Genomic DNA, 27,882 nt, shown 5'->3' with positions numbered 1-27,882 from the left:
GTACAGTCAGTCTACACAGAGTACCATCTGGCCCGCTGGGGCTTCTTCTTCTGCAATAATTTCTCTCAAACTTCTTTGTTTCAATTTGCATATTCCAACACCTCAAATGGGTACACTTCACTTTTCTCACTTGCTTTTCAAACTGCACCAAAACCAGAATGTACATTCACAGCCAAAAAAAAAAAAAAAAAACACAACCTTTGTGGAAGTGTTTGATTCATTAGATGTTTTGAAAGGTGGGGTTTTCTTCAAAATTGGACCTTTTGTTCTCCAGGTACAACATCTCATGCTCTTGCTCTCACTCTGTTTCTTGGGGGTCAATATGTATATAGCTGCTAGTTTTGTGTTAATAAAAATTTGATTCATCCAAAAAACAAAGGAAATCTATTTGGGTCAATGTTGGATGAGAGCTATTACATGGAAACTTTGGATGTAACTGGTGCTACAATGAATTTATTTTTTTAAGCAGTGTTTGGTTGTTAATAATGTCTCAATTCCTTTAAGAAATATAGAATGAATAGATTTTATTTTGTGGGCACCCCTGTTTTTGGAGCATTAGCATTATCTGCATTCCACTTCTATATATTGTACTGTTTGAGTGGAACCCATTGGTATGAATTGGTAAATATCAGTTTTTGTTACATAGGTAATGAGAATCATGGAGTATTTTTGGATCTGAGGAGAAAAGTATCTTTATCTCACCAGGACAATGTTAACCATGGAGTTTCTAAAAGTAGAAAGGGTGGTGTTTTGAATCTTTTGTTGGAGTATGATTTCTTTTTTGAACCACGACCTCACTGTTCACATATTTTTGTGGGAGGAGGAAGTGGCATTTGAACTGTAGTGCTCATTGGCTTTAGTTGGGAGTATGATGGAGTGCACTGATTGGTTGTACTTTCCTAGAGGTGAAGTGGTATTCCAGTTCCACCATGGTGTTTGTGGAGAAGCAATTTTGAATGAAAAGACATGGTTTGTTGGTCCAAGAAAGCAGTGAAGGGAAATCACTGAGTGGGATACAAAAGGTTATTTTTCATATTTAAGATGTAGGTATGATATATACTACTCTCTTGGAATTGATAATGTTTCTTCAGTGCAATAACTTTGTTGTGGAACTCATTGGGATAAAATGGTCAACCTAAGCATTCTGGTCCACCTAGCTGGTTGTCAACCAAGTAGTGAAGTGCTGAATTGGCTTAGGTGCATTGATACTGTGCACTGAAAGTAATGTTTATAATTATTCTACAATGCTTATAAGAAAGGGTGGAGGGTAAGATTGCTGGTTCAAACCCACTACTAGGTGCATTTGTAAACTCACCAATAATTAAAAAAAAAAAAAAAAGCTTTTATATTGCTAACTACAAATGAATTTGAATATATAGAGTTATATATCTTTATTGTTTTGTTTTTGAGAAACTAGAGCACAAATATCTGATTGTTTTGAGCCATTACTAATAGTTACAAGAGCAAAAAAATTTATTTTCCCCATTTATGTCTTTTCCTCTTGCAAATTTATTCATTCCTAAACACTATATAGATGCACATTATACATCCTTGCTAGAGTTCACAATTTTCCAGACTAGCTAAGTTAGAATCCTGGCTATATTATTTTTCAGTTTTACTTTTACCTAAAACAGAATTGGCCGGTGGTGGGGTAGATGTTTGGGCTGAATAACCCCAAGTTGTCTTTTAATCAGGGTTGTGAGAAGGTCTTTCCAAGCATCGTGTTAAATATAAACATAGGAAACATCAATCTGCTCTTAAAATGTGTTTTTTTTTTTTTTTTTTTTTGTAAGTCACAGCATCCTGTGGGTCATGAACCTACAGCCATGCCATCCTCCCAGTTTTTCCTGGGAGGAGGTAATATTTGAGCTAAAGCTAATTGGTTTAGGATACATGAATTTGTTCTAAAATTAGATCAATGAAATCTAGGGAAATGGGCAACTTTCAGCCTAAATGGAATGATTTCCCTGCCTAGAATATAGTGCTCTTGCAACTTGAATTTGGTTATTATGCTTGCATGTATTTACACATACTTACATATTATTACAATAACTGCTTCCCCCGATTTTCTTTACTTTCATTCTTCTGTGAGAAAATCTTTATTGTTAATAAGGCGTTTTCTGAATGTCTGTAGAATGTAAAAATCCAGTTTGAGTGCACTTGCAGCCAAGTTTAGTTTAGATCTGTTAAAAAAAAGTAGGTTAGATTTCGTATGCCTTGCACAAACTAATTAACCACAAACTGGACCTTTAGCTTGTCTTTCGAGCCTCCAGAGAGGCTATCGGGGTCTCTCCAATAAATTCCAAACTCCAAGTTCTAGGGTACTGTTGATGGTGATTCTGAAGAGATGGCACTAGAGAGAGGAGTATTTTTTTGGAGCACTCATTGATTTCTCTTAGAAGCTTTACATAAGATTTTCTGTGCACTCATTGATTTCTCTTGTTAAGAGGAGTTTTAACTTAGTGGGGAGTTATCTACATAATCGTCTCATCCATTACTTGACATTGCTTATCAAGTCATCCTTAGTTTAAATTCAAACTTTTCTTAGTATACTAATCCATGTGGACAATCCATGGGTCGTAGGTCGGGTCCTGTATCTAACAAGATCTAATTGTATTGTTTCTGAAATGGCATTTGGTATTGGCCTAGAATATTGTACACTAACATAAAGCGTTCGTAATTCTCTTGTGACTGAGTGACATTATGAAGATTTGTTTCCTTGTATGGCACTAATCATTAAGCATAGCACTAATTGCTTTTTTGCCAACTATAACATTAATAGTTTGTGATACTCTCTAATTTCATATGTTATTTTTTCAAGAATTTTCAGTTTTAATTTTTTTTACAGAAAACTTCAAACATATACCATACTTTTCTTCATTTATCACTGCAATAAGAGCACTGCAGAACAGTGTAGAAGATGTATTTCTCCTTTGAAGAAAAATGTGCAAACATAGCCTAAACCGTTGGTGTTATCAAGGCAATCTAATAAAAATATATACAGAATCAGTAGCATCTATCAATTTATCTCTACAGAATAGCATTCCTATGTTAAAATGTTCTGCTGATATTAATTTCTCTGTTAATTCTTTCCATTTGTTGATGTATTTAAACCATCACCATGTTAGGAGAAAGAGTAAGTTGGTAGCTATTTTATAGAAACACTTGTTTTATTTATATGTTATAAAATAATGGAATGATTTTGATTGAAATGCTTCGAGTTGGTGTGTCCTTAAAAAAAAGAAAAAGGAAAGAAGACCTTATTGGGTGGAATATGGAACAAAGTTTATAAACAAACACGTTGAATGTTTTTGCAAACTATTATTTATTATCAGTGAGAAAAGAAAATGACTAGGAAAGATGGTAGGCTGTAAGAAACTTCCCCTCTGTGGTTAAAATCATTGGAGGAGTTTTTATTTTTGATAACTAATCAAGCTCCGTTTAATCTCCCGGAAGAGGAAGCTGAATTAGTTGCAGGCTATAATGTAGAATATGCATGGGATGCGATCCTTAATAGTCCACTGTTGGCAGAAGCCAATGTCCCGGGGTCACAGGGACTCATTCTGACTGAAACAAGGGGTGGGTCTTTACCAACTTAAAAATATTTGATTTTAGGGAAACCAAAAAACATGAGTGCCTAGCACAAGCCTTTTTGAAAACTCAAGTGATAAGTTTTATTAAGAAATAGACATATGTAGCCCAAGTACACAGGAAGTATACAATAGGTAACTCTAAAGGTTCAATGATCAATAAAATCTAATAAGTTGGAAAATGAAAATAATCCTGCTGCTGTCATTGGTCATCCATTCAATTGTGGTTCCTCAAAACACCAATCTCAAATCTAAAGTGGTCGCTTCACACCTCTCAAAGCTTCTAAATTTCCTTTCTAGACAAATGCACCGCATTAAGCAATGAGGGATTGTCTTCCAAATATCAATGTTGCGATGTCGACCAAATCGGCCTTGCCAACAAGCTATTAAGTTTATTACATCTTTAGGGATCTCCCACTTAACTGTATGTGCTACAAGGTGTATAGGATTTGAGGGTGTGGGGGCTGTTCTGATTATCTTCTTAGAATGTAACTAGTATACTGGTAAATCTTGCTGTAATTAGTTATAATATTTGAGATTTTCACCCTTGACTTCCTCTTTAAAGAGAAGTGTGAATAACAATTAAATTTCATTTGGATGCCTAAATCTTAAGGGTGTATATTGATATAATATTAATTCTTTCTTGATAGAGTGGATGTGTTAAGGCATTCTATGGATTTCCTATTACAAATTCATGAGACTAAGCTACGCATATTGATAACTTTAAGTTAGAATGAGTAGTTGAGGTATCATCCAACTATCATAGGAATCTGGACTACATACAACTTGGTGTAGGCAACTTGAACATGTTATGCTCAGCACACTAGCCATTCATACTCCGTTGACCTCTGGATTGTGATGCAAGTCATGAGGTATTTTTTGCTACTTGACCCCATTGAGGGTGCCGACAGGAGTTGTGAGAATTAGAGCTGCTTTTTCCTTGTAGATTCTCAACATCAATAATTATTTCCTAGCTATGAGTGCTATTTTAGTTGATCTGGAACTGATTAAATGTTTAAATTTAAGGTTCTTTTGACAACTGACAGAAATTGACCTTTCTTTTGGTGTCTGATGTCTAACAGGCTTTGCAATTGTCACCAGAGAACCAACATTGATCAGAAAATTAGCAATGTTTTTTACGCAAGACACTGTATGCTTTCTAAGGTAAGTGCAGTTCTTGGTTATTTTTAGCTCAAGATTCTGGTGTTTACATACAAAAATGTTGCCAATTCAATGTTTGTATTGATGGATGAATCCTTCCCTTAGAATGAGAACTCCGTAGTCCTATTTAATTTCATTGAGCAAGTGGTACTTATATCATAAAAGAATATTGTTGGCAACATGAATCTTTCTTTAATTTAGCAACTGGATTGCATTCATAACCACTTAAATGTTTCTTTTATTCAGCAACTGTCATTACCGCACATAAGGCAGGCCCTTTTCTTGTAAATATAGCCAACCAAAGGTTATTAGTGTTCAGTGGATAACTGGTGCTCTGCTTTAAGACGTGTTAAGTTTAGTTTTCCAAGTATCACTGGTAGTTTGAGCTTTTCAAAAACAGAGGCAAGTATCCAAAACAGTGCATTCTGGAAATTCTGAAGGTGGCAATGCGTCACATAACTTTACACCGAAAGAACAGTACAGTGATAGAAAAGAATCATGCACTGTGTGAATTATTAACATTTTCTCCAACAGATCTGACACAGAGATGCCAATCTCTTCAACAGAAAAATATGCTCCTTTCTCATACTTCTTAATTGATTTTTTTTCCTTTTTTGACTTTAAGTTTGATAAAAATGGAAAGATTCATTCCACTTATGAATTATGATCTGTTACTTGAAAAGGCAATGATAAGAAAATCATGGAAATTTTTTTATTAGCACGACCAGTGAAACACAACAGACCTACTCATTCCTAAAAGACTCAAAATCAAATATATTGGTATTAGTCTGAGATCCTTGTTAGGTCCCAATAGACTGCTTATCTTGCAAGTTGCAACTTTTACAAATGAATGAAAGGAATAAATAATGAAAAGAAAATAAAAAGAAAATGAGGTTGCATCAGTTCCATTTTAGCTAGATGAATTGCACTATTTAAAAAAAAAAATTAAAAATTAAAAATTAAACAAAAAAAGAGAAAATGTACATGAAGTTGCTTCAATTGTGTTTTAACTAGATGATTCGAGTGATAGCTCAATGCTACTGGCACCCTATGTGGTGCCCATTGTTTGGGGTTCACCCCACCTTCCCCCCTCCCCCACTATTTACGTAGCAAAAAACAATAAATTCTGTTTTAATTGGATGAATTTCACTAATTATAAATATTTCATCGCCTTTAGTATATATTTTTTATAATCTTTTATTTATTTTTTTTTTAAATTATCGTTATACTTGATTAGTCCAAATGTCAACCTTCACAATTCCTTTTTTTCTTTTTTGTTTAATGAACATTTTTCTAATTTTTGTTACAAACTTCTGCAAAGTAGAGTAACAGATAACTCTAATAGCTTAATAATCACATAAAACCTATTTTTATATAATCTCATTACCCTCCAGAAGGATATATTCAAAATTTTCATAAACTATTTACTCTCTAAATGCTTATGTTAAGATTCCTACTTCAAATTGAATTTTGGCCTTTACTTGCACCTGATAAAAATGAATAGCATGCATAATTACTTGGGTCTAAAAACACTGATATAATAAATGAAATCTGTCTTTTTGATATGATTTTTAATTATGTGATTGAAACTTTGATGTATCATTAGTACACTGCCTGTGCACTTGGGTTTTATTGTATTTTTTCTTTTAATTTTCAATGAAGCATATACTTAATTAAAAAAATGATTTTTAATTAGGCCAAGGAGATTTAACCCAAGTACACACAAGACTTGTCCCTTGGCTATTGTGCTTAATATGCTGTAGACAATAAAATGGAAGATAGCTTAAGTGCAAATCTATTTAATGTTATTTCACCTTGTGTGTGATCACTTCAGAAGAAGTTAATATTGGAGGCCTCTGTTGATTTTCATTCCCTTTTGAACTGTTGGAGTTGCCAGTGATTTTTTGCCCTAGTATGGTACATATTGTGCTGCTTAGGTTAGCCAAAAGGTGAAGTGAAAATACTAATTTCCACCTGTTGTTTACTTAAATTGTGACTGAATTATTTTATAATGGTATTATCCACAGTTACATTAACCTCATGTTGAATTTCATTAATTGCATCAAGTGATAATTCCTTGTTGAGGTTGGGGTAAGCCCATTTTTAATTGTGACCTTAATTTTTTTCTTTTTGTGTTGCTCTTGAATTTATGTTGGTGTAGCATGAGCTAGTCCTACATTTGTTTTGAGTATGTCATATCTCTGTGCAGGAAAAAAAAAAAAAAAAAAAAAAAAATTCTGGTCTTTTGGGACTGTGTTTCTCAGAGAAAGCAATTGGAGTTTACAAAATTGATATATACATTCTTTATATGACTAGTGATGTCCATTTCCTTTCACAATGCTCGCTAATAATTCACGTAGAAATATCTGACTGTTGAAAACTTTTCTACTAGCCCCTACAGCGTCCCTCCATGTTACACTTTCAATATGTGAAAAAGGCACATGAATATCTCTATTATCAAGATATTGCTTTTGTGGCTGAGGCATTTTCCCACATGTTGTAAGGGCCTCTTAAAAAAAATAGTAATCATATTGTGAGGCCACTGTCATGAGAAGGGTATTGCTTTTTTAAAAATTCTTTGGCCAGGAGCAAGTACTGCCAATGGGTCATAAGCAGATTTTCTCTGTACAAAAATTTCCCATCGTGGGCCAAAGTGGGCCTGCCACTCTTCCTGTGTAGTGTAGTGGGGCAAATATTGCTTGACCCCTAGGTGAGCCTTTTCACAGTATTCTAGAATTCTTTTGTTCTGAGTTAATATATGTTCTAATCCATCAGTTCCTGTTGAAGAGGGAACTGCAGAGGTCAGGAATGCAACTAGATAGAAAGTATCTTCCTCTGGTGTAATGGCTGAAGTTCTGTTATCCCACCTGAAATCAGAAATAAATAAGTTACTCACTTAGCAAAAATACATAAGAATCTACAAGGTGAGCGGCTTGTGTTGTGAAAGTTACTTTGATTTGTTCACTGGATAGATTAGGACAGGACCGTTGCTTGTTTCTGTAAGGATATTTCCAAAGACTTCATCAGCAAAATTATTTATTTTGCTTCTAGGGATGAAAAGATTGAGCCATGGATGTGGAACTTCCCACAAGCCTTTTGACCTTAATTTGACCTCAGACACATGAACCCTGTCCAGGAATTCGACGTACGTAACTTCTGATAGGAAAAGTGTTGATGTAATATAGCCTAATTGAGACAACAAGTGTTCAATTTCCTGCATAATTAAAACAAATAGATGTCAGAGCATTTATATAAATAAATATATATTTGTTGATAATTTATTAGTTCGTTATTCTATTACTTAGGAAATCTACCCTGATGGTGGGCCATTACATGCCTCACCTGATGTACTACATCACTCTTGTCTTGGTTGAAGTATTTGGCCAATTCCAGGCAGAAGAGAGTCCTTCCATCTGACTTGAAATGGCTGGCTTGAATTGGGTCTTGTGGATTAAAGGATGACCTCCAGTTATTCAGCAGACCAGTCCTGTTTATTATCACAAAACCTTCAATGTAATCAAACGTCCTCCCCAAAGATATTAGATGCTCCTGGTCTTGGGCAAATGTGGCGAAATCCGAGTATAGCACTCTTATCCATTTTACCTGTTCAAAATGTAGAATTGTGTCATGACGATATTCTTTGATGTACCTGAGACATTGTTTAAATGATTTTGTCTTTAGCTTAAATGATTTTGGTTTTTACCATATCCGGTGCTGGCTCCAGTGATATTCTTGCTCGGGTTATAATGCCAAACTGGCCAAGTCCTCCAAGAACACTGTGAAAGAGGTCACTGTTATGCTTCTCTGAACAAGTTACAACGTCACCTTTTCCTGCACATATTTGGGTCCAACTTTCAGTAAGAATCTATACTATGCTAATGATAAACTTTTTTATTCGTGAGTGATGGCTAAGTTTCTTCATAAAAATCTGGTCAAGTGAAGTAACCTGGTCAACCTACACTTTCAGTATCATATGATATTTAAACCAAACAAATAAAGCTAAAGTTAGTGTTATTATAATTTCCCATTTCTCATTTTGTCCTTTGACCCCGGTATATTCTTTTATGACATGGTTAATCTATTATCAAATGATTTTTAAAATATTTTTTTTCGAACCTGTTACAACCTCCAGCTGGTTGACATTACTGATCTGGGGGCCATGCTGAAATGCCTGACCACTGACCCCTGCATTAGACAGGGTACCGCCAACAGTTAGATGTAGGTAGTCTGTCCATGATTTTGGTGTTAACCCATATTTCAGGCTTTCATGCAGGATATTTATCCATAATTCGCCACCAGAGACATCCACATATGGAGAATTTCCAGTGTAAACCTGCATTTCTGGGCCTTGGAGAGACTCCATACTGATCACAACTCCACGGTGTGCTTGGGACTGGCCCTGGAGTGCGTGACCATGGCCTCTAGCTGCAACTGTGAGCTCTGAATGAGAACCCATCTGCCAAATATGCTTTATAGTATTGGCAATATCAGAAACTGACTTTGGATGCAGTATTGCTGCAGGGAGGAATTGGTACCTGTTACCAAAATCTTTGGCCGCAAAGTGAACTTCATCAAAGGTGAAATGACCATCAAGGGGAAGTGATTTTAATGTAGAAGGGATGCTTGAAAGACAAAGGTTATTTCTAAAAGCTATGCAGCTTAAGAATAGGATCATGAAGACTCTTATGAAAAAAATGTTGTTTTGTCTAACAAAGCTAACTTGTGGGTATCTCATTTTTTTTTTTTGTCAGAAGAGAGGGGAGGCAAAGGTGGAAGGAGTTTTAATGCTATAGCTTTTGTTTCTTTGTGAGCAAAAGCAAAGGAGAGGTTTGGAAGAGCCAAGGAAGTGAAGGGTTTAGGAGAGAATTTATAGGGGAAGGTTTGGGTGGCTAATAAGTCAACCTATCTTCAGTTGTTAGAGTCCGTATGAAGACTGCCTACTTGGGTGGAAGAGTTTTAGGATTTTCTTTTAGTTCTCCCTTCAAAGCTGTTTTCTTTATAAGAGAAGCCATCACACATATGCCAAATTGGAGAGGAAAGTTACAAGAAAGAAAGATTGCACGAATCTTTGCACTTTTTCTAACAGTTGCAAACATAACCCCACCTTTACCATCAAGGACAACACGTCTCAAAACATATATATTTTGTTTTTCTTAAACCAAATTAAGGATATTTTTCCCTTATTTAGAAAAAAGTAGCCCCTTTGCCATAAGGCGTATTTTCCTGCCTATAATGAACGTACACACCATATCCGTGTCTTACTCATATGAATGATGAGTATGTTCTTCCTAAATCTATTGTTGTCGGAATTTTAACGTCGCATATCTTCTTTCAGATCAGATGAGAGAGACTAGCTGGGGCTAGCCTTGATTCATTTCAGAGGTATAGAGATGGACCAGTGGGGTATTAAGGGTCCACAGGGCACGTGAACATTCAAATGGATGTGTGCTTGTGGGGGGAAGGAAGATGATTGGTTATGTTGGGGACCTTTTGGGGCCACTGTGATGGGCTAAGGTGGAGAGATTGAACATGGGGATGATAGCATAGAGGAAGCACTGAAAGATTTCTCGTTTGCCTATTTGCTGGTATTGTTTTGATGCCTTGGTTCCCATCAATCGGACAAGCTTGAAGGATTCTCTTTGTTTATATGTTTTGTATGCAATTAAATTTACTTTAGTGCATATTTTACTTTCCCACTTTTTGTTGCAAGTTGTCTAAGAGCACCCAATGGGAAATCTGCAAATCCAAAGGAAAGCATCACCCCCATATCTCTTTTTATGGCTATATTAATCTGTCACCTCCAATGGTAGGCAATAGGCATCAATGCTTGTATAATTCTTGTGTTCTTGAAAGTAGAACAATGTCCTGTGTAGTTTTTGCATGTGGTCCTCAAGATAGTATAAATCACTTGGCACTGTATCTTCTGTACAAAATCTTCTCTAGTAGCCTGCCTTTTATGATTGCAAGAAATGGATGATAATAATGGAATTCACACCCATCTCTCATTTTGAGAAACGCATTATTGGTTTATAAGAATCTATGTAGCAGACAAGCTTCTTTCAAGCTGGAAAGGTGTTATGTTATATACAGTCAATAGAAAAGAGCACCAAAATGGAATTAGAATGCTGTGTCCTGAATATTGATGCTATAAATAGCCTCAAAAAAACCCAATTTCCTTCTTTCGGATAAGAATATTCTCACACAAAAAGCTGCTGCTTCAAGGATTTCCTATGGTGTTTAATGGGGGTTAGTGCTTGTAGGGTTGCTGCAACTATGAAAATAATTCAACCTTAAAAACTTTCTTGTAGCAGTACAAATGGTACTATTGGTTGCAATGCCATCTCGCTTCTACACCTTTAACATTTTTATTTAGGGTGGATAAATTGTTAATAGACTATAGTAGTGTGAATACACATTATTAAAAGACCTACCTAGTAGCATTTGATGGCCTCCTTATAGGTTGTAGACTATTGTTGGCTAATCAATGGTATAGATGATTACCCTCCTCTAAGGAAGAAAGTGAAAAATTGTTAGAAGTTGTAGGCAAAGTAGACACAATATCTTTTGAAAGATTCATTGTAATGAAAACAACATATATAATTAAAGGCCAATAACATGATCATTAAAACCTACATTGTGGAACTCATGGTGACCTACATTGATCTTATACAAGTCAATCTTTTCTAGGATTATAAAATTAAGATTGTTGTAATATGATGTAGATATTGCACTCACTTCCTTCCTTTATGGGGTATGATCTTTCAAGTGTGAACTCTAGTAACATTGTCTTCTCAAATTGTGGTGAATAACCTAATCCTTGATTATTACACGTTTTCTAGAAGGAGACCGACCACTACTAATGAAATGAAGGCTAAGCTATATTACTAGTGTGTTAATTATGTGGGAGAACCTTTATCTTTTTTTTGAGGAAATTTTTTGTGGGAGAACCTATTTCACCTATTATAGGAGTCCATCGTGGGCCTTTTATGTCCATTTGATGCTTCATTTATGGAATGCAAAGTCTCTTTATTACTTATTAGTGATAAATGTTGAATTTTGTCATCAAATTAACATGTGTAATTTAGAGATGTAAAGGTCGGCTAGTTGGGGATCCCATTGCACCTTCCATGATTGTGCTCTAGTAAAATCATTGCTTAACAAAATGACACGTGGACTGCCATGTCAGCGCCATCTCGAGCGTTTGATTGGCTAGTCAGAGATTGAGGACGGGCCAATGATAATGAGACAAGTGGGAGAAGTGGCCACTATAGGCCGTAGAAGATAGGTGGGCTTGGCACGTTGGGGTCACAGCCTTCATCATCATGCCATTGACACTAAAGAAATGTGCTTAGGGGGTTGGTAGGACACAAATATGATTTAGGATGCTCAAAACCTATGAGATTATAAATAATTATTCTTATCATGTTCCCTATCCCACTTTGATTCCACTCTAATCAATGTCTCCTTGTGTCTTCCCCCCATTAGGTAAATTCCAAAGGCTAGAATATCTACTCACTCGTTTTTTGTCGTGACATTTGTTTCATCCACCTTTTCCTAGAGGTTAAAGAGAACTCTTATCTCTTGTGCACAACTCGAAAAAGATAGTAAAGCATCAACCTTTAAAGTTTAGGATTTAAAGGAAAAAAAAAAATTGAAATGGACTGCAAATGATGTTTAAAATACTTGAATATGGCATGAAATTGAATTGCACCATGTATTTTTTATGTTTAATCTGACATTTATTTTCATAAGAAAGTACTAAAAATACTATAAATTTTACTACACAACCATTACAAATCTATATATAGTCAAAGTTGAGAGAAAATCTAATTAGATTTCAATTAGAGTCTAATTTTGCGCCACATGTCCCATCTAATTTAAGTTTTCAAATTTTTGTACCAAGTGAGTTAATTTAGTGTAAAATTTGGACTTCAATTAAAGTTTAATTTTGCGCCACGTGTCCCATTAGGTTTTTAAATTTTTGTACGAAGTGAGTCAATTCAATGTAGAAAACGAAGAGCCCAATATAAATAAATCATAAAAAATCTAATAATATATCTAACTCTATATATAAAATTAAAGGAAGAAACAGTTTGATTGATTTTATATTTATGAGCCATTTTTTCTGTAACTAAAAATAATTCAAATTTATAAACCATTTATGTAATATACTATGACAATGCATGGTCCATTCAATTTAGGAGATATTATTGGATCAATTTATTCTTTTATTTTGTGTTGTATTTTGTAGAATTTTACAATATATGTAGTATCCAATAATAATTTTTTAAATTATATACGTAATAACAATGTGTGTAATGAGAAACTTGGTATAATCAATATCATGAAAATTGCAAGGAAAAACCGTTTTAGTACCTTCAAATATCCTGATCGAATTAATATCTTATATGTTTAATAACCTAAGCTAATATTAATAACACCACTATAATTTACTATTCTCGTGCGTAAACACGAATTACATACTAGTAAATATAAGAATGAATGTGATTGTGAAATTTCAAAATCATAATAAATATTTGAATTTGTTTTAGTAATTAATAACACGTCAATTTACAAAAGTTTTGTAATAAAATTTATTTTTAAGAGATAATTACAATATACTGCTAATCCCATAGATCGAACTCTTTTTCCCCTAAACTTCAAGCACTTTGTGCATGAGAAGGTGCCAATTCAGCTATAAGGAAAATTAGTTAGCATCATATCAAATGATTCTAGCATGTAAAATGATTCTATTTGCCAACAAAAAAGTCCCAACTTAATTAGTGAATTGTTACGAATCTGGATGACTGTTCAAATCCACATATTTCCCATTATTATAGTAAGCTTTTTCTATGCTTTATCTTCTTTTTATTAATTTAGTGCATAATTTTACTGAAAAGCTGTTAAGGAAAAAAAAAAAAAAAATTCGGCGGTACTTTTGGTGTTGCAAAGTAAAAAGAGATGAACTGTGCAGCATTACAAACATATATAATCTACATCTGCAACATTTTTCACTTGCAGACAATTTTTGAATGATGTTTTGCTTAGGAAGTAATTAATCTATGGGTTAATATTTTCTTCATGAATTACATGCAAAAAAAAAAACATATATAAGGTTTTTACCTTTTGTTATAGTTGAATCCAATTGCATACATTTTCCAATTATTTGCTTAGAAGAATAATTGTTAGACTTTGCATTAAAAAAAAAAGTTCACCTACCTTTTATATATAATTGTCACATTTTTTTTCATTTGGAAATTAACCATTCATTATAAACACAAAACTCAGGCCTCGTGAAAGTGCCTTCACTGTTTTGCATTAATTAGGCTCTTTTTTAGTTACACCTTCCTACTCATATGACTTTAATTAACAAATGCTAGGAGAGCTTTTCACTCAAAGTTTGGTTTAATTCTCCTCTAAGAAAGTTCATTACGTATGTATCTCATTCTTTTTATTAGTGTCTTGTATGGTGATTAATTGTTTCGTTTGAAAAGGAAATTCTGGCATGCCTAAATGATACTCATACTTAGATAGCTATTAATTGAAATATATGCTTTACTACAAAATTGGGAATCTGGTGCTTTCTGTTAGTTTAGTTATCATGAAATTTGATTACCATGGACACACGTAACCATTGTGCAGGACTATCAACATTTTCCAAAAATGGTTGTAATCAAGTCCTAACATATTTCAACTTGAATCTATCATGTGCTTCCCATTGGATGTGATGTGTTCTTAATTACAAGAGTCCAATTAATTTCAGAGCACATGTTAAGCATGATTTGTGACATTTTTTTGTTTTGTTTTTTTTTTTTTTTTGAGAGTTGTTCAATGCTTAGGTACCAGGGACTCTTGGTGTATGGAATGGTGATTGAAAAATTAAATTAGAAAGATATTTGGAGTTGGGTAATCATTATCATACATTGATTATTGCGTGCTTATTGTACACACCCTACTACGTGGGTTAAATTTGTGTTTTGCAAACATGATTTAAGTTAAAACTATGAAATCGGTATCACAATTTTAATTAAAATCGTGTTTTCAAAAAAAAAATTTATAAAGAGTTTGTATGGAGTGTGTGACAAAATTAGCCTTTAAAGTTCAAAATTGATAAAGATATTGATGAAGCTTAATTTAGTTTCATAGTTTAGATTAATATATATTTTTTCTTAATTAAATAATCATACACTTTTAGGTTTATAACATGCATTAATCCCAATGATCATGAGGACCTCAAGAAAAAAAATATATTAATCCAAACTATGAAACTGATTCAATGTTTCAAATTGAGAGAATCTTTTATAGGCTCCTAGCTCATTCGACTTTATGGTTTTGGTGTTTTCTTGTTCAAACAAAAAAGGTGAAAAATGCGAGCAAAAAGCATGGATAACCTTTCAAAGAAGATAGATACCTTCAATTGATAAAGAAAGAACAAGGAATGAACCATTCGATCATCAATTTAGGATCAAGGCTAAGAAAAAAAAATGTCGACACAAAGGTTATCTTTTTCAGCCCATGTGCTTATCATTCATTTTTCTTCTGCTACCACAGCGACAACTTCGTCAAGTCTGATAACTTTTCGAATCTAGACCTTAGTGCAGCTTCATTTCTAGTCCATATCATGAAAATAAAGTAACATTATACAGTCAACACCTACGTACATTTGCCAAGATGACAAAAAATATGTCGAAATGATCAAAGTAATATGACTAAACTGACAGAACAGTTGTTACAAAGGGCGTAGTGCTAGTAGATTATTGATTAGTTCGTGATGAACAATTTATACTTGCTATTAATGACATATTTTTTAGTGGCAAAGCTAGAAGTTTTTATGGGGGAGGGGTTCAAGGCTAAGCTGATTAAATATAACAAAAAAAAAATATTTAAGTAAGATGATTCATTATGTTAGTGTAAGGACACAATTTGTAACGACCCATAATAGTGTTGGGTTCGCACGTAAAAAGGCCCAAACAATATCATTTATAGAGCTTGGATTTGAAAGGCTAGGCCTTGGTCACCAGACAGTGGTTTGTCGTGGTGTTCATACATAGTTAAATCGTGTTCGCTCTAGAAGTTTTTCTCCAGGAGGCGGGCTGGGAGGCTCTGGTTTTTGGCCATTTTTCCCAGCCCCTTTCTTGGTGCATTAACCTTCACATTATATAGCCCTTCTTGGTTGATCTTAACCCTCCACTTGTTAGTCAGGTAGGTGCATACTTCTATACCCGTCCCATTAGCTGTCCCTCCTTACTTTCTGTTAGTTGCGATGATCGAAGTCACCCTGTTCAAGTGTCTTTTCTCATTAACCCTCCACTTGTTAGTCAGGTAGGTGCATACTTCTATACCCGTCCCATTAGCTGTCCCTCTTTACTTTCTGTTAGTTGTGATGATCGAAGTCACCCTGTTCAAGTGTCTTTTCTCATTAACATGGTCAGGACGCTGGCGGGTGCATTTAATGCGGAGGGGACGTATTTACCCTGAACCAGTTTTGCACCGTACCCCCACGTGGGTTCCATTCTACTCGCATCTCCTTCAGGGGGCTTTTTGGGGGCGGCCTTCATCGAGACGTTGCTCTTCCCCTTCAAGTCCTAGAGTGCCGAGGACAGGGTTGTCCTCGGCTGTTCCCCTTGACACTTCGGCCTTTCCCCATTCGTCCTCGGCACACACCCTCCTCGGCATGGACCCCGAGCCCTAATAGAGCGTGGGCCGGATCATAAGTTCCCTGCCCCCACAGTTAGTATATCAGATATAGTTAATTATACATCAAAATAATATTCCCATGACTCAAAACATAAAGTTATTCATAAAAGCTTTAACTTAATAAAGTTTTCTTTTTGCTCTTTCATAGTAATATAATAATTTATAATTGGTTATGTATTAATATTTTTAAAAACATTTGCACATCCAACTCTAAAAATCACTCATATTAGTTCACATAAACTTGTGTAAATTTAGATTGTTGTTACAATAACAATGCAAATACTATTCACATGAATTCTAGTTTTTAATACTTCTTTACTCATTCACACACAAAGATGATTTGAAAGAGCAATAAAAAATAATTTGATTCAAAAAAATATTTTAATAAGATGTAGTATAAAATAAATAATCTAATGTCGATGTTTTTAAAATATAGTTATATAAAATAGAAAAAATATATTCTTATATTAAAATAGACAAAAACATTTGCACAAAGTTGATGACTTTCCCATCATTTACTTTTATCTTGAAATATTAAATTTTATAAGCTAAATATATAGCCAACTTTAAGAAGTTGTGAAATGTAATTTATGCCTAATATGCTTAATGTTATTCAAATACCTTAAATTAATCATGAATTTTTGTTAAATATTTAAAAGATTGTACAATTAGCATCTACTTTGTCAAAAGTCTTGTAGTCCAACTAGCACCACATAGTGTTTCTAATGAAAACATTCAAGATCCAATCCTTCATTTCTAATTGTAACTATTGAATTATCCAAATAAAAATAAAAACATTTACTTTCTAATTTTAGTAAATTAAGATATACTAGTATGAATATAAGGGAGAATTTAAAAAGCCAAGGAGGCCATGGCAGCCCCCTACCCCTTCCTCTGTCATTTTTAAGGAATTAGATCGTGTGTAACAATTAACGGTACATGCAATTACCGTGTGTTTGTGAGATGTAAAAGTTAGAAATTAAAGGTGAAAAGATAAAATGAAAAATAACTAAAAATTAAAAAATTATTTGATTTAAGGACTCTTTGATTTACTGTTGCATGGTGCAATAGATTCAAATCCCATTTTTAATAGTAATAGTAATAAAGTGAAAGATAAGGTGTTATTATCACTAAAAAAAAAAAAAATTAGATTCTCTGTCTCTACTTTCTTTTACTTCTTTTGGGTACAACTAAGGAAAATTCACTTGAGCACTAGCGGTAAAGAAAGAACACATATACGAAAGACCATTAATCAATGATGCTTTTTGGGGGGCTTAGTTATGAAGCTAGCTTAAGTATCATGCAATGACTGGCTGTAAGGACTCCAAATGTTTCATTGTTGCTTTTGATAGGTAAGCTAGCTATAAGCTATATATACAGATCGAGACAGTGCGATAGCAACCCTAGTGGAATGCTGCATCATTAGAGTGGTTCTCTCTCAACAGAGACTGATGAATCAAATATAGATTTCTGCATTTTGAAAAGTCTAATCGACATGAAAATCTAGAAGCAAGGTCATACACAAAATTTGATGACTTGAAGTTTTTCCCATTGATATATATGTTTTTTTTTTTTTGGTCATTAAATTTGTTGCATGGATTCGCAGCTCATGCATGACGCAAGAACTTAGAATTTAGAGTTCCAATTGACTCGACTCACTTGTGCTGACCACAAGAGCAATAAGACACAAAAAAGCCAAGCAAACTCATGGAAAATGGGGTCCACTTTACACTTACATATAGTTCAAAGTTTGACTGTCATTTTCTACTCCACAAAGAGGGCAAGTCATTTTCTAAATGATATAATAACAAACGAGCGATTCCCACAAGCTTCAACTTGAAAATTATCTCAAACTATGAACAATATCTAGTGTGAGAATGTTCTTAAATTGTTCTTTTCAACGTGTCAATTTGTTGAATGACTTCCTAAAGCTTAAGGTACATCCTCCCTCTCAACAAGACTCCATTGACCCATCATATGTGTTTTTTTCAAGTCAATTTTTGTGGTTTTTATGTTTTATTTGTCGGCTGCGAATGGATGCTTCGTCAGGAAAACCATGTGCTGCAATTGGATTCGTTAGGTCTAAGTCCAATGACCAATCTTGGAAGTGAGCTATAGGGCAATCTTGAAAGTTACATATGCATTGGTAGCTAGACATCTCCACCTTTACGTAAGGAAAGTGCGGTACAGTCTAGTCTAGAATATGGGGCTTTAGATTTTTTTTCCATAATGCATTATTTGAACCCTAACAATGAAAGAGACAACTCTCCCTAATAACTTCATTCACTTGTATAAGTTTTGTAGAGAAACATGTGTTCAATCTTCTAACTATTACTTAAGGTCCTAAGGAAACTAAGACAGCTCTTAGGCCTAGCTATTATGTAATCTTTTATTTTTTATTTGGATACTAAAGCTAATTAATCTGATTGATGCCAATATTATGTTATGTCTTATTTAAAAATGTCCTGTGCTTTGTAGATTAGATTATTTAGCTATGAATGACGGCCCAAAATTGCTCTACAGCTTAATTTGCCTTTTGAATTACATGACTTCACGACATTGTATTCTTCAATCTTTTCTCTTGTGGCATGTTAGAGAGAGAGAGAGGTTGCGGAAGCCCATTCATAAAATGTGTCAATTTTTCAATATCCAGTCAAAAGATTCCTTATCCAAAAAGAATGTGTCACAAATCAGAAGAATTGGTTCGGTTTGGTTTTGAATCAAATCTGAAATGATCCAGCTATTGTTCTATGTGTATTTTGTTTGAAGCCAAGTTGGAATTACATTTGGTTTTGTCAAATATGTAGTTTGAAAAAAAGTATAGAATTTAAATTTGTACCGACACAAAAACTTATATATATATATATATATATATAAAATACCAAGTATACTGTCCATGGTTGGTTGTTGATTCTAAACCTTAAGAAACATCCTTTTAATTAGCTTAAATATCAAATTAAATGTAAATGTAAACATCCTAAGGAAACAAGTTCCTCAGTGATTTTTCTTTCTATATCATTTTTTTTCTTCTAATTTCTATTTTTAAATGTGTCAGCTAAAGTTTTGAATCTTCTATCCCCCATTGTTCCTTCTTATCCGGCGTTCCTTCACGATAGTGCCTCCCTCTAACAACGTTTTTTTTATCCACTTAAGCATCATTCCTCTTAGATGTCGACATTCTAAGTATCTTTTCAGATTTTTTTAGCACAACACTTGAAAAATCTAAAGCCAATTTGCAAAATGGTGCAAACAATTAGCCCAAAAAGATGTCACACATGCCCTCAACATATGTGAGGATATCATATGCAAATTTCTTTTGGCAAACATTGCTCCTAGTTTTGCCATTCTCTAGTTACCGTATGTTCGCCAATCACTACTACAACTAAAATTTGTTCACTTTTTTCATCCTCGACCAACCATGCCTCTACCAAAGTTCCTTAGGACACCAATGATGCCATCATTTAGTCTTAGTATGCAATCACTCTCTAGTCATTGGTGTTGCCATTCTTCAATCCTAGTAGCTGTTTTTTGGCCTTCATTGTCATAGACCAGCCATTGTTGCCAACGTTTGTGCATTTTTTATTCCATGATGTACTATTTTACACATGATATAATTCTTTTCATTAAGAGGCTTTCATTCCAGGCTTGACTTGTTAAGCCTCTACAATAATGGGTTTGAGGAGAGGTGTTAGAATATATTAGAATCTTATTGTAAATATGCATATCATGGTTTCGTAGAAAGCTATGGATTACTATGGGAAAAATAAGTATTTGCCTCTAACGTTCTGTTTGTTTCAAAATAAAATATTTTTAAGAAAATATTTTACACATTTTGCCATATTTGTTTTGTTGTAAAATCTAGTCAACTGTAAAATATTTTCCGGTTAAATTGTAAAATTAAGATAAGAAGAAGTAAAATATTTTACGCTTAGAATTTTGATAAAACATTTTACATTTTACAATGTCTTACGCATAAAGTTTACATTCACAGACCAACCACTCCCAACTGTAGCCCAAGCCAGATAGGGAGAGCACCCACCCACATGCAGCACAACCTGCAAAGCCACCCCACTCTTCTTAGAGATGGAAGTAATTACCTGCATGTACGGCGGCTGCTCATGACTTTCATGGAGCAATTGTATTGCTGTTTTGTTGTTTGACGCTAATTAATCTAGGTTTTTTTTCTTTTTCTTTTTTTTCTTTTTTTTCCTAAGCCCTGTAGATTTGGGTTTGTTTTGTACAAATCTCCACTGCTAAGCCCTGTCACACAAAAATTTTATAGATCTCTACCGGTGTCCTTGCAAATTTGGCTTTTTTTTTGTTTGTTTGTTTGCAAATCTGTGTTTATGGCTTTTTGCAGATCTGATTTTTTTTGGCAAATTGTGTCTTCTTTTTTTTAGCTAATTTGAGTTTGGGTGGTTTGATTCATGGCTGTGTTTCTAACGGAAGTTAGTTTTTTTTTTTTTTGAAGCAAACACTTGTAAATGAATTTTCAAATATGCAACCAAACACCATAAAATGAAAATATTTTCGGTAAAATATTTTCAAAATAAACAGAGCCTAATTTATAAATTATACAGCAAAATGCCCATATTTTGAAACCATTTAGCAAAATGCCCATATTTTGAAACTATTTAGCAAAATGTCCCTGTTTTTTAAACTCGATTTTAACAAAATCAAGTTCTGTGTAAAACTTGATATTTTCAAAATCGAGTTCTATGTATATTTTTAAGTGGAACTCGACATTAGTTCCACTTAAATTTTAAAAAAAATTTAAGTGACAAAATATACATAGAATTCGAAATTGCTACTGTCGAGTTTCATTTATAACTCAATTTTGTTAAAATCGAATTCCAAAAACATAGGTATTTTGCTAAATAGTTTCAAAGTAGAGGCATTTTGCTATATAGTTTGTAAATTATGGGCAAATGCTCATTTTTCCTTGATTACTATAAATTTGTATTACCATGGACTGACTATAACATGATTAATGGGTAACCAAACTTTAGCTTAATGTACTACTATGTATACCCTACGTACCCTTGGTTTTTTAAAGATATAATTTATATGATGTAATTGTTATGGGCTTTCTATTATGAATGCAGTTCGTAAGGTCACTGTGTTAATATTGTATTTCCGCTTTGTCTCTTTACGTCCTTTTATTTTTCTTCTTTATATTTTAACAATTTGAAATTATTTTGTTTAATAGGAAGATGATGGAAAAAAAATATAATTAAGATGAAATGGTTATTATCATTATAATATCTTATTGGATGAAAGGATATATTAATTATAGAACTTATTCCGTCTAACTTGTAGAATATATAACCACTCTCAATAGGCTTGCTTGCTTGGCTAACATATTAACCAATATCACTATATTTCTTCACATGACGTATCGTATGTTGTTTGAACTCTCTTTTGATATACATTACATCTTCTACGTACTAAGATTCCCTCCCCACCCCCAAAAAAAAAAAAAATGATAAAAACAGTGCTCTTTGTGTTGGTAAAAAGTACACCAATCACAGAAAATGAGTTTCCTTGCAATTGCAAAGAAATGACCTAAACCTTCTGCTAATTGATTACCCTTCTTTTACTATCACATTTGAAATTCTAATTCTATCTAACCAAACATTCATTATCATATAGCTTTCACTTTCTTCCTAGCTATAATTGTTTAAGCTCTCCTTTACAATCTCGCAGGATACTTTATTATTTCTTACATAAAGATTGTCGTTAGAGATTGTCCCATTCACATTCACTTTTAAAAACCACTGCAGATGAAGCTTTTTCATTTTTTAACTAGCTCTGTTCTACTTTATTGGTTTTGACATTCCCATCTCTTGACACAGCTTGATAAGCTTCAAGATTATAATGGGTGCTTTTTTTTTTTTTTTTTTAATATGTATGAATCAGCTAGGGTACCCCACGTACGATCCCAACTTTAACATGTTTTTGTCTTGGGCAGGCGGATTGAGACCTCTTCTTTCTTTTTCACTTTTTGTGTGTGTGTGTGTTCGATCTGTTCTTGTGGTTTGTGTGTGTCTGCGTGCATTGACGCGTGGGCTTCTGCGTGCATGCATGTGCATGTATTCGGGTGTGCAAGTGTGTATGATTGAGTGGAACCAATAATTATCTCTTTTTTTTTCCCTTTTAGATGGGAAAAAAATATGCATATATATTCACTGTTTTCAAACCACTTAAACTTAATTATGCAGTAACATACTGTGGCAAAGTTAGAATTTCAAATAACGGGGCAAAATTAAAGACCAAATTGAAAACAACGTTAATTAAACAATTAACTACTTAAACTCAATTACGTATGGCACATTGTGGCAAAATCAGAATTTTAAATAGCAGGACAAAATTGAAAACAACATTAATTCAACAATTATTAATGGAAACTATAATAAAAATAAATAATCAGTTATAAAATCATGTAATCATCATAAAAAATGTAATTTAAATCTAAACTATTATATATTGTTTATACATGGGTTAATTTACTTAGTTGCCTTCAACAATTTTTCATATTTTAAAAATGGTTTCATGATTTATTTTTTTCCAATAATTTTGTATATATCTTTCTTAATGCATGTGACCAAGTAATTATTCTTTTATTGATCTTCCATTCCGTTGAGTCCATTGAGTTTAGAAATTTTCAATATGATGAAAGAGCCCTTTCATAAGTATCTACTGCAATTGATTGCTTTTGCTTTTAAAAAAAAAAAGGTAAAATTCAACTTTATTTTTATACTCTTCTAATTATTTAAAGTTTTAATTTTATATGAAAATTGTAAAGTATAAAAATGTGAAATAATCAAAATATTAAACAGAAAAGGATTAGTGAAAAGATGGAGGAATTATGGATTACTAAACAATCATATGTTTCTTTAGGTATTTTCGAGCCTCTACGTTGAGTTTAAGAAGAGATGTTAAAATAAATTAGAATATTATTGTAAATACGCATATCATGGTTTTGTATAAATTCCATGAATTACTATGAATTTATATTACCATGGACTAACATGGTTTTAGAGTTACCACGCATTTAATTAGCTAAGCGTACTCCTATATGTACTACACTTAGTTTTTGTAACATATAATTTATATGATATAATTGCTTTTTTGTAAGGTCAAACAATGTTAATCTTGTATTTCCACTTTCTCTCTTTAGGTCCTTTTAATTTCTTCTTTTTATTTTATCAATTTGAAATTATTTTTTTTAATAGGAAGATGATGAAAAAATATATAATTAACATGGATTGGTTATTAAATTATTATAATATCTTATTGAATGAATGGGTATATTAATTATAGAACTAATTATTCCGTCTAGCTTGCACAATATTTAGCCACTCTCAAATTACATTCCGTCTAGCTTGCACATATTAGCAAATATTACTATATTTCTTCACATGAATTAAGTATCATGTGTTGTTTGAACTCTCTTTTGATATAGATTACATCTTCTACGTACTAAGATCCAAAAAAAGGATAAAAACAGTGCTCTTTGTGTTGGTAAAAAGTACACCCATCACAGACAATGAGTTTCCTTGCTATTGCTAAGAAATGACCTAAACCTTTGGTTAATTGATTACCCTTCTTTTACTATCATAGATAAATTTCCAATTCTATCTAACCAAACACTCATTATCATATAGCTTTCACTTTCTTCGTAGCTATAATTGTTATAAGATCTCCTTTACAATCTCGCAGGATACTTTACTATTCTTACATAAAGAATGACTTGATTAGGGTTGATAGAAGCACCCTAAGTGATGTGCTTGCAAGCTTGAATCAACTAGAAGTTTGGACACAGATGAGGAAGAGACTATCTTTCAACCAAAAGGATGGATGAAGATCAATCTAGTACTCAACCTTTCTACCCTTCTAGCCTTGAACTCTAGGTTTAAGTATTTCGAGGGGATTTTGGCAGAGTTTCTTTAGGGTAAAAATTTTTGACATTTTGGATATTGAAAATGGTGGTAATTATAGGGGAAATGGGTGTCTAGGGTTTGATGAGATGTTTGGGCAACTAATTGATTAGGTTGGTTGCCCTAGAATCTCATCAAAATAAAAATGGAGTGATTTAAAGCTTTTTGTCTAGAGAGTGCGTACACATCATATACCGGTCATATGCACTCTTTGTTAGCCTTGGCCAAATTAGGTCAAAATGGTTTTTTTGGGCTTTGGGCTTCTTTCCTGCTTCACAGTTGGCCTTGGCCTTTTACTATATTGGATCACTCATAGGGTTTTCATCCTCGTTGGGCTCCACACACGATGTTAATTATTTTGGTAGAAATTTGATTTCTTGTCATTAGGACCAATTAGGACCAGGAGATTTGGATATAGGTTGGAATGAAATGGGGTGTCTACAGTAACAAAAAGTACCAAAACTAGATAAGAAAACCAATGGAAAAAATAAAAAGAAAATGAAAAAAAAAATGAACTCATTTGAATGTTCTAGAGGAAGGCGTTTTGGTCCAGCAAACAACCCCTTTTGTGTTCAATTTTTCTCTCAAGTTTTTTCCCCGATTTGGGGAGAAAACATACGTAACCCAACAATTTTGCCTTCTCTCATCTCTCCAACTAAACATCTACAAAAACTGTCTTCTCTCCAATTTTCTCTCTCCCTTTTCCATCCCCCTAAAATTACCCCCACTAAACGAACCCTTACAAGCTTTCATTTCTCCTTTCTCCGTATCTTACTCCTCATCTCCACTTTAGCCTTCTTTTGTTTTAAGAATACTCTCACATTCTTATTGTATTCTCTCAGCTTTGGTGCAAAATTCAAACTAAAAGATCGGTGAGATAAAGTTGAAGACATTAAAGGTAATCAACCTTAAAAAATATTCAAGGATCACATTTTATCTTTAGCACACTCCCTTTCAGTCTTTGTGCAAACAAGATATAATTATTGTGATTTTTTTGGGGTTAATATTTGATTTTTTTTTTTTTTTTTTTTTTTGTGGCTAAAAATGCTTATGTTTTGAAATATAAACAAAATTGGCACCCCAGTCCACAATTCCTTTGACCAAAACATTTGGATCTAGTTGAAGTTGCTTTTTCACCTATTTCTGATTTTCAATGATAATCAGATTGGATTGTGCCTAGTTTTCACTTAAATTGGTTGAACCAGCTGGTTTGGTCTAATTTTTAAAACTATGATATTGGGAGAAAGCCAAATCCAACCAGTATACCAGTGAACGGCTCTAAGGTTCGACTGCATTTCATGAGGTTTAAAGATATTGCCAAACATTTGAAAATTTTAGTTAGAATAGTTTTAACACCATTAGAGTACTTTTAAAAAGATTTAACGCCATTAAATCCACATTTCTTTAAAAGTAAAACCAAATAGACCATTAGCTTCTTGTTTCTAACAATCCAACCAAAAATGCGATTCATTTGAAAAAAAAAAAAAAAGGGAGGGGGAGGGGGAGGGGGAAAGGCATGGAGACCATCTAGATCCTAGTGGATTAATGCAATATAATTAAAGTTAAATAGTAATTATTTTATACATCTAAAACATACATTATTTCTCTCACAACGTATAGATCCCACAACTTTCTCAATAAAATCAGGTGGGTCCACTTGTGTGGTGGATGGAACAATTTTTATATGGTGGATAAGTTAGTCATCATTGATGATATAGATAGTTTAATCAATCTTTTTTCCCAACCTATTCATCAAATAACATTACCATTGGTTTACACAAATTAATCCCTCTTAAATTCCCCCCACCCCAAATTTTATTGTAGTTTTTTGGTTCAAGGAATCAACATTCTTGAGCATTCCTATGTTTGATTACAAAAAGCATATATTTGATTACAAAAAGAGTAGTTCTAGGACCACAAATTATTCATCTTTTTTTTTTTTTTAAATAAAGAAAGGATTCTTGAGATCGAGTGTAAAGGGAAATTGAACGGTATAATTACAAACACGAGATCAATGGAATTGGTTGGTTCTCCAACCGCAAGGAGCTGGTTAAAACTTAGGAGTGATAGGTTGAATTTATGGAAGTCCAAAATCCATGAGAGATAGAAATTCAAATTCCTCTTATGGAAAATTGCATGGGATATTATTCTCACCATTGCTAATTTGCAGCTTCAGATTATTTGGGCGGATTCTTCATTGTAGGCCTGGGTATGTTTTATTCGGCGTTTCCATTTGAATTCAATGCCCATCATTCTTCCAGTACCAAATGGATCAAATTGATTTATAACCCCACACAATAACTCAACTTGGATTCGAAGCAAGCCCAATATTGCTATCATGTGTGATCATATTTCTCTCACTTGAAACAAAGTTAGTTTCCATGGTAGTATTAAAAACATTTTCTCTAGTCATTTAAAAAACCTGTTTGATGGGTTGGGGTAAATTAAACTTTGATACAAGCCTACAGCCATCAAGGGCCTTTTGTTGTGATATCCATTACATGAAAAGTTAAAAGAAGAAATTTTTATAATTTTGTGGACTGATGTCATTGTTCTTTGAAAGGCTTTTATAGGGTGGATGCAAATGCAACTTTATTTGCTGTTCTTTGAGAGGTTTTATGGGTCATTGCGTTTTGACTTATTAGGCTTGGCATTATAACTCATTGTGGTTTTAAAAATTGTGATGGCTCACACTAAAGACAACATTGTTTGATTAAATGCCTCTCACAAAAACCTTATCCAAGAAATTCATAAGAAGGCACAATATTAAGATTAACCAAAACAACAACAGTCTGACAACCCAACAAAAGAAGAAGAAGATGAACAAAAATAATAATAAAAATAAAGCGCAGACAATTACATTTAAGCATGCATATGGTTTCAAAGGTATGCAATTTTGAGTAAGTTTTACCACAAACTAACAATAAGCAAAAGTTAAAACAAAATTTCCCTTCACATAACCTTACTCATAACCAGTTAAAAACCAGGCAAAATTTGCCAAATAGCCGTTTTTAGAAAAAAATTTAGGAGAATAGCACACATACAAGTTATTTATTTATGTAGCACATTTTTTTGGAACTCGAGTTTTGGCTAGAACTCAAGTTTGAGTTGAACTTTAACAAATTTGAATTCCAAATATGTGCTACATAACTAAATAATTTTGTTCGTGTGCTATTCTCCTAAAATTTTTCTAAAATCGTCCTATAGAGCAAATTTTGCCAATTAAACCGTATATTCAGAAAAAAGAAAAAGAAAACCACTTATACCGTATCAAAACCCCAGAAAAGAAGTTTCACTAAGAAATGCCAAGAGAAACTCACCCTCCAAAGACAGGGTACATCAAGATTTTAGCCTACTGTCCACAAACACAGGCAGCCCATTGTTTGATAAATTGCTTCACATTGTTTTATAAAATGCCTCGTTAACAACTATTCGCACAATACAAATGTCTTACTTGTACCTTGAGCTTAAAAAACAAGTTGCAGCCTAATCCA

General features: G+C 33.4%; 1 protein-coding gene and 1 long non-coding RNA gene across 5 annotated transcripts; one reads left to right on the top strand and one right to left on the bottom strand.

Moving 5' to 3' along the window:
- LOC126723754 (uncharacterized) lies at window positions 1-10,670 on the top strand. 4 transcript variants are annotated; one of them, XR_007654453.1, is made up of 6 exons: window positions 1-274; window positions 4,673-4,754; window positions 8,057-8,330; window positions 8,433-8,608; window positions 9,013-9,387; window positions 9,503-10,670. It is a non-coding gene; the product is annotated as an uncharacterized LOC126723754 (long non-coding RNA). The 4 variants fall into 4 exon arrangements; XR_007654455.1 differs by having other exon boundaries at window positions 2-274; window positions 9,013-9,184; window positions 9,262-10,670; XR_007654454.1 differs by having other exon boundaries at window positions 2-274; window positions 9,506-10,670.
- On the bottom strand, window positions 6,991-9,486 carry LOC126723753 (cytokinin dehydrogenase 6). Its single transcript, XM_050427538.1, has 5 exons — window positions 8,868-9,486; window positions 8,455-8,582; window positions 8,094-8,354; window positions 7,703-7,965; window positions 6,991-7,618 (listed from the first exon to the last, which is right to left on the bottom strand). The coding sequence occupies exons 1-5, from the start codon at window positions 9,484-9,486 to the stop codon at window positions 7,297-7,299; spliced, it is 1,593 nt and encodes a 530-aa protein (XP_050283495.1). The 3' UTR covers window positions 6,991-7,296.
- Window positions 10,671-27,882: the final 17,212 nt, after the last annotated feature.

The sequence above is a fragment of the Quercus robur genome, chromosome 4 (assembly GCF_932294415.1).
Source record: "Quercus robur chromosome 4, dhQueRobu3.1, whole genome shotgun sequence".
In the NCBI taxonomy this organism is placed as follows: domain Eukaryota; kingdom Viridiplantae; phylum Streptophyta; class Magnoliopsida; order Fagales; family Fagaceae; genus Quercus; species Quercus robur.
Note: the sequence above shows the minus strand (reverse complement) of the source record. Positions and strands in the feature narration are given on the sequence as shown.

Bases quoted from the DNA above. Each gene is read 5' to 3' on its own strand.
- LOC126723753 (XM_050427538.1), bottom strand. From the start codon at position 9,486: ATGAGATACCCACAAGTTAGCTTTGTTAGACAAAACAACATTTTTTTC. The intron at 8,583-8,867 runs GTTCGAAAAAAA...AAATATGTGCAG, and splicing joins CCAGCTGGAGGTTGTAACAG to GAAAAGGTGACGTTGTAACT. The intron at 7,966-8,093 runs GTGAGGCATGTA...TTAATTATGCAG, and splicing joins AGAGTGATGTAGTACATCAG to GAAATTGAACACTTGTTGTC.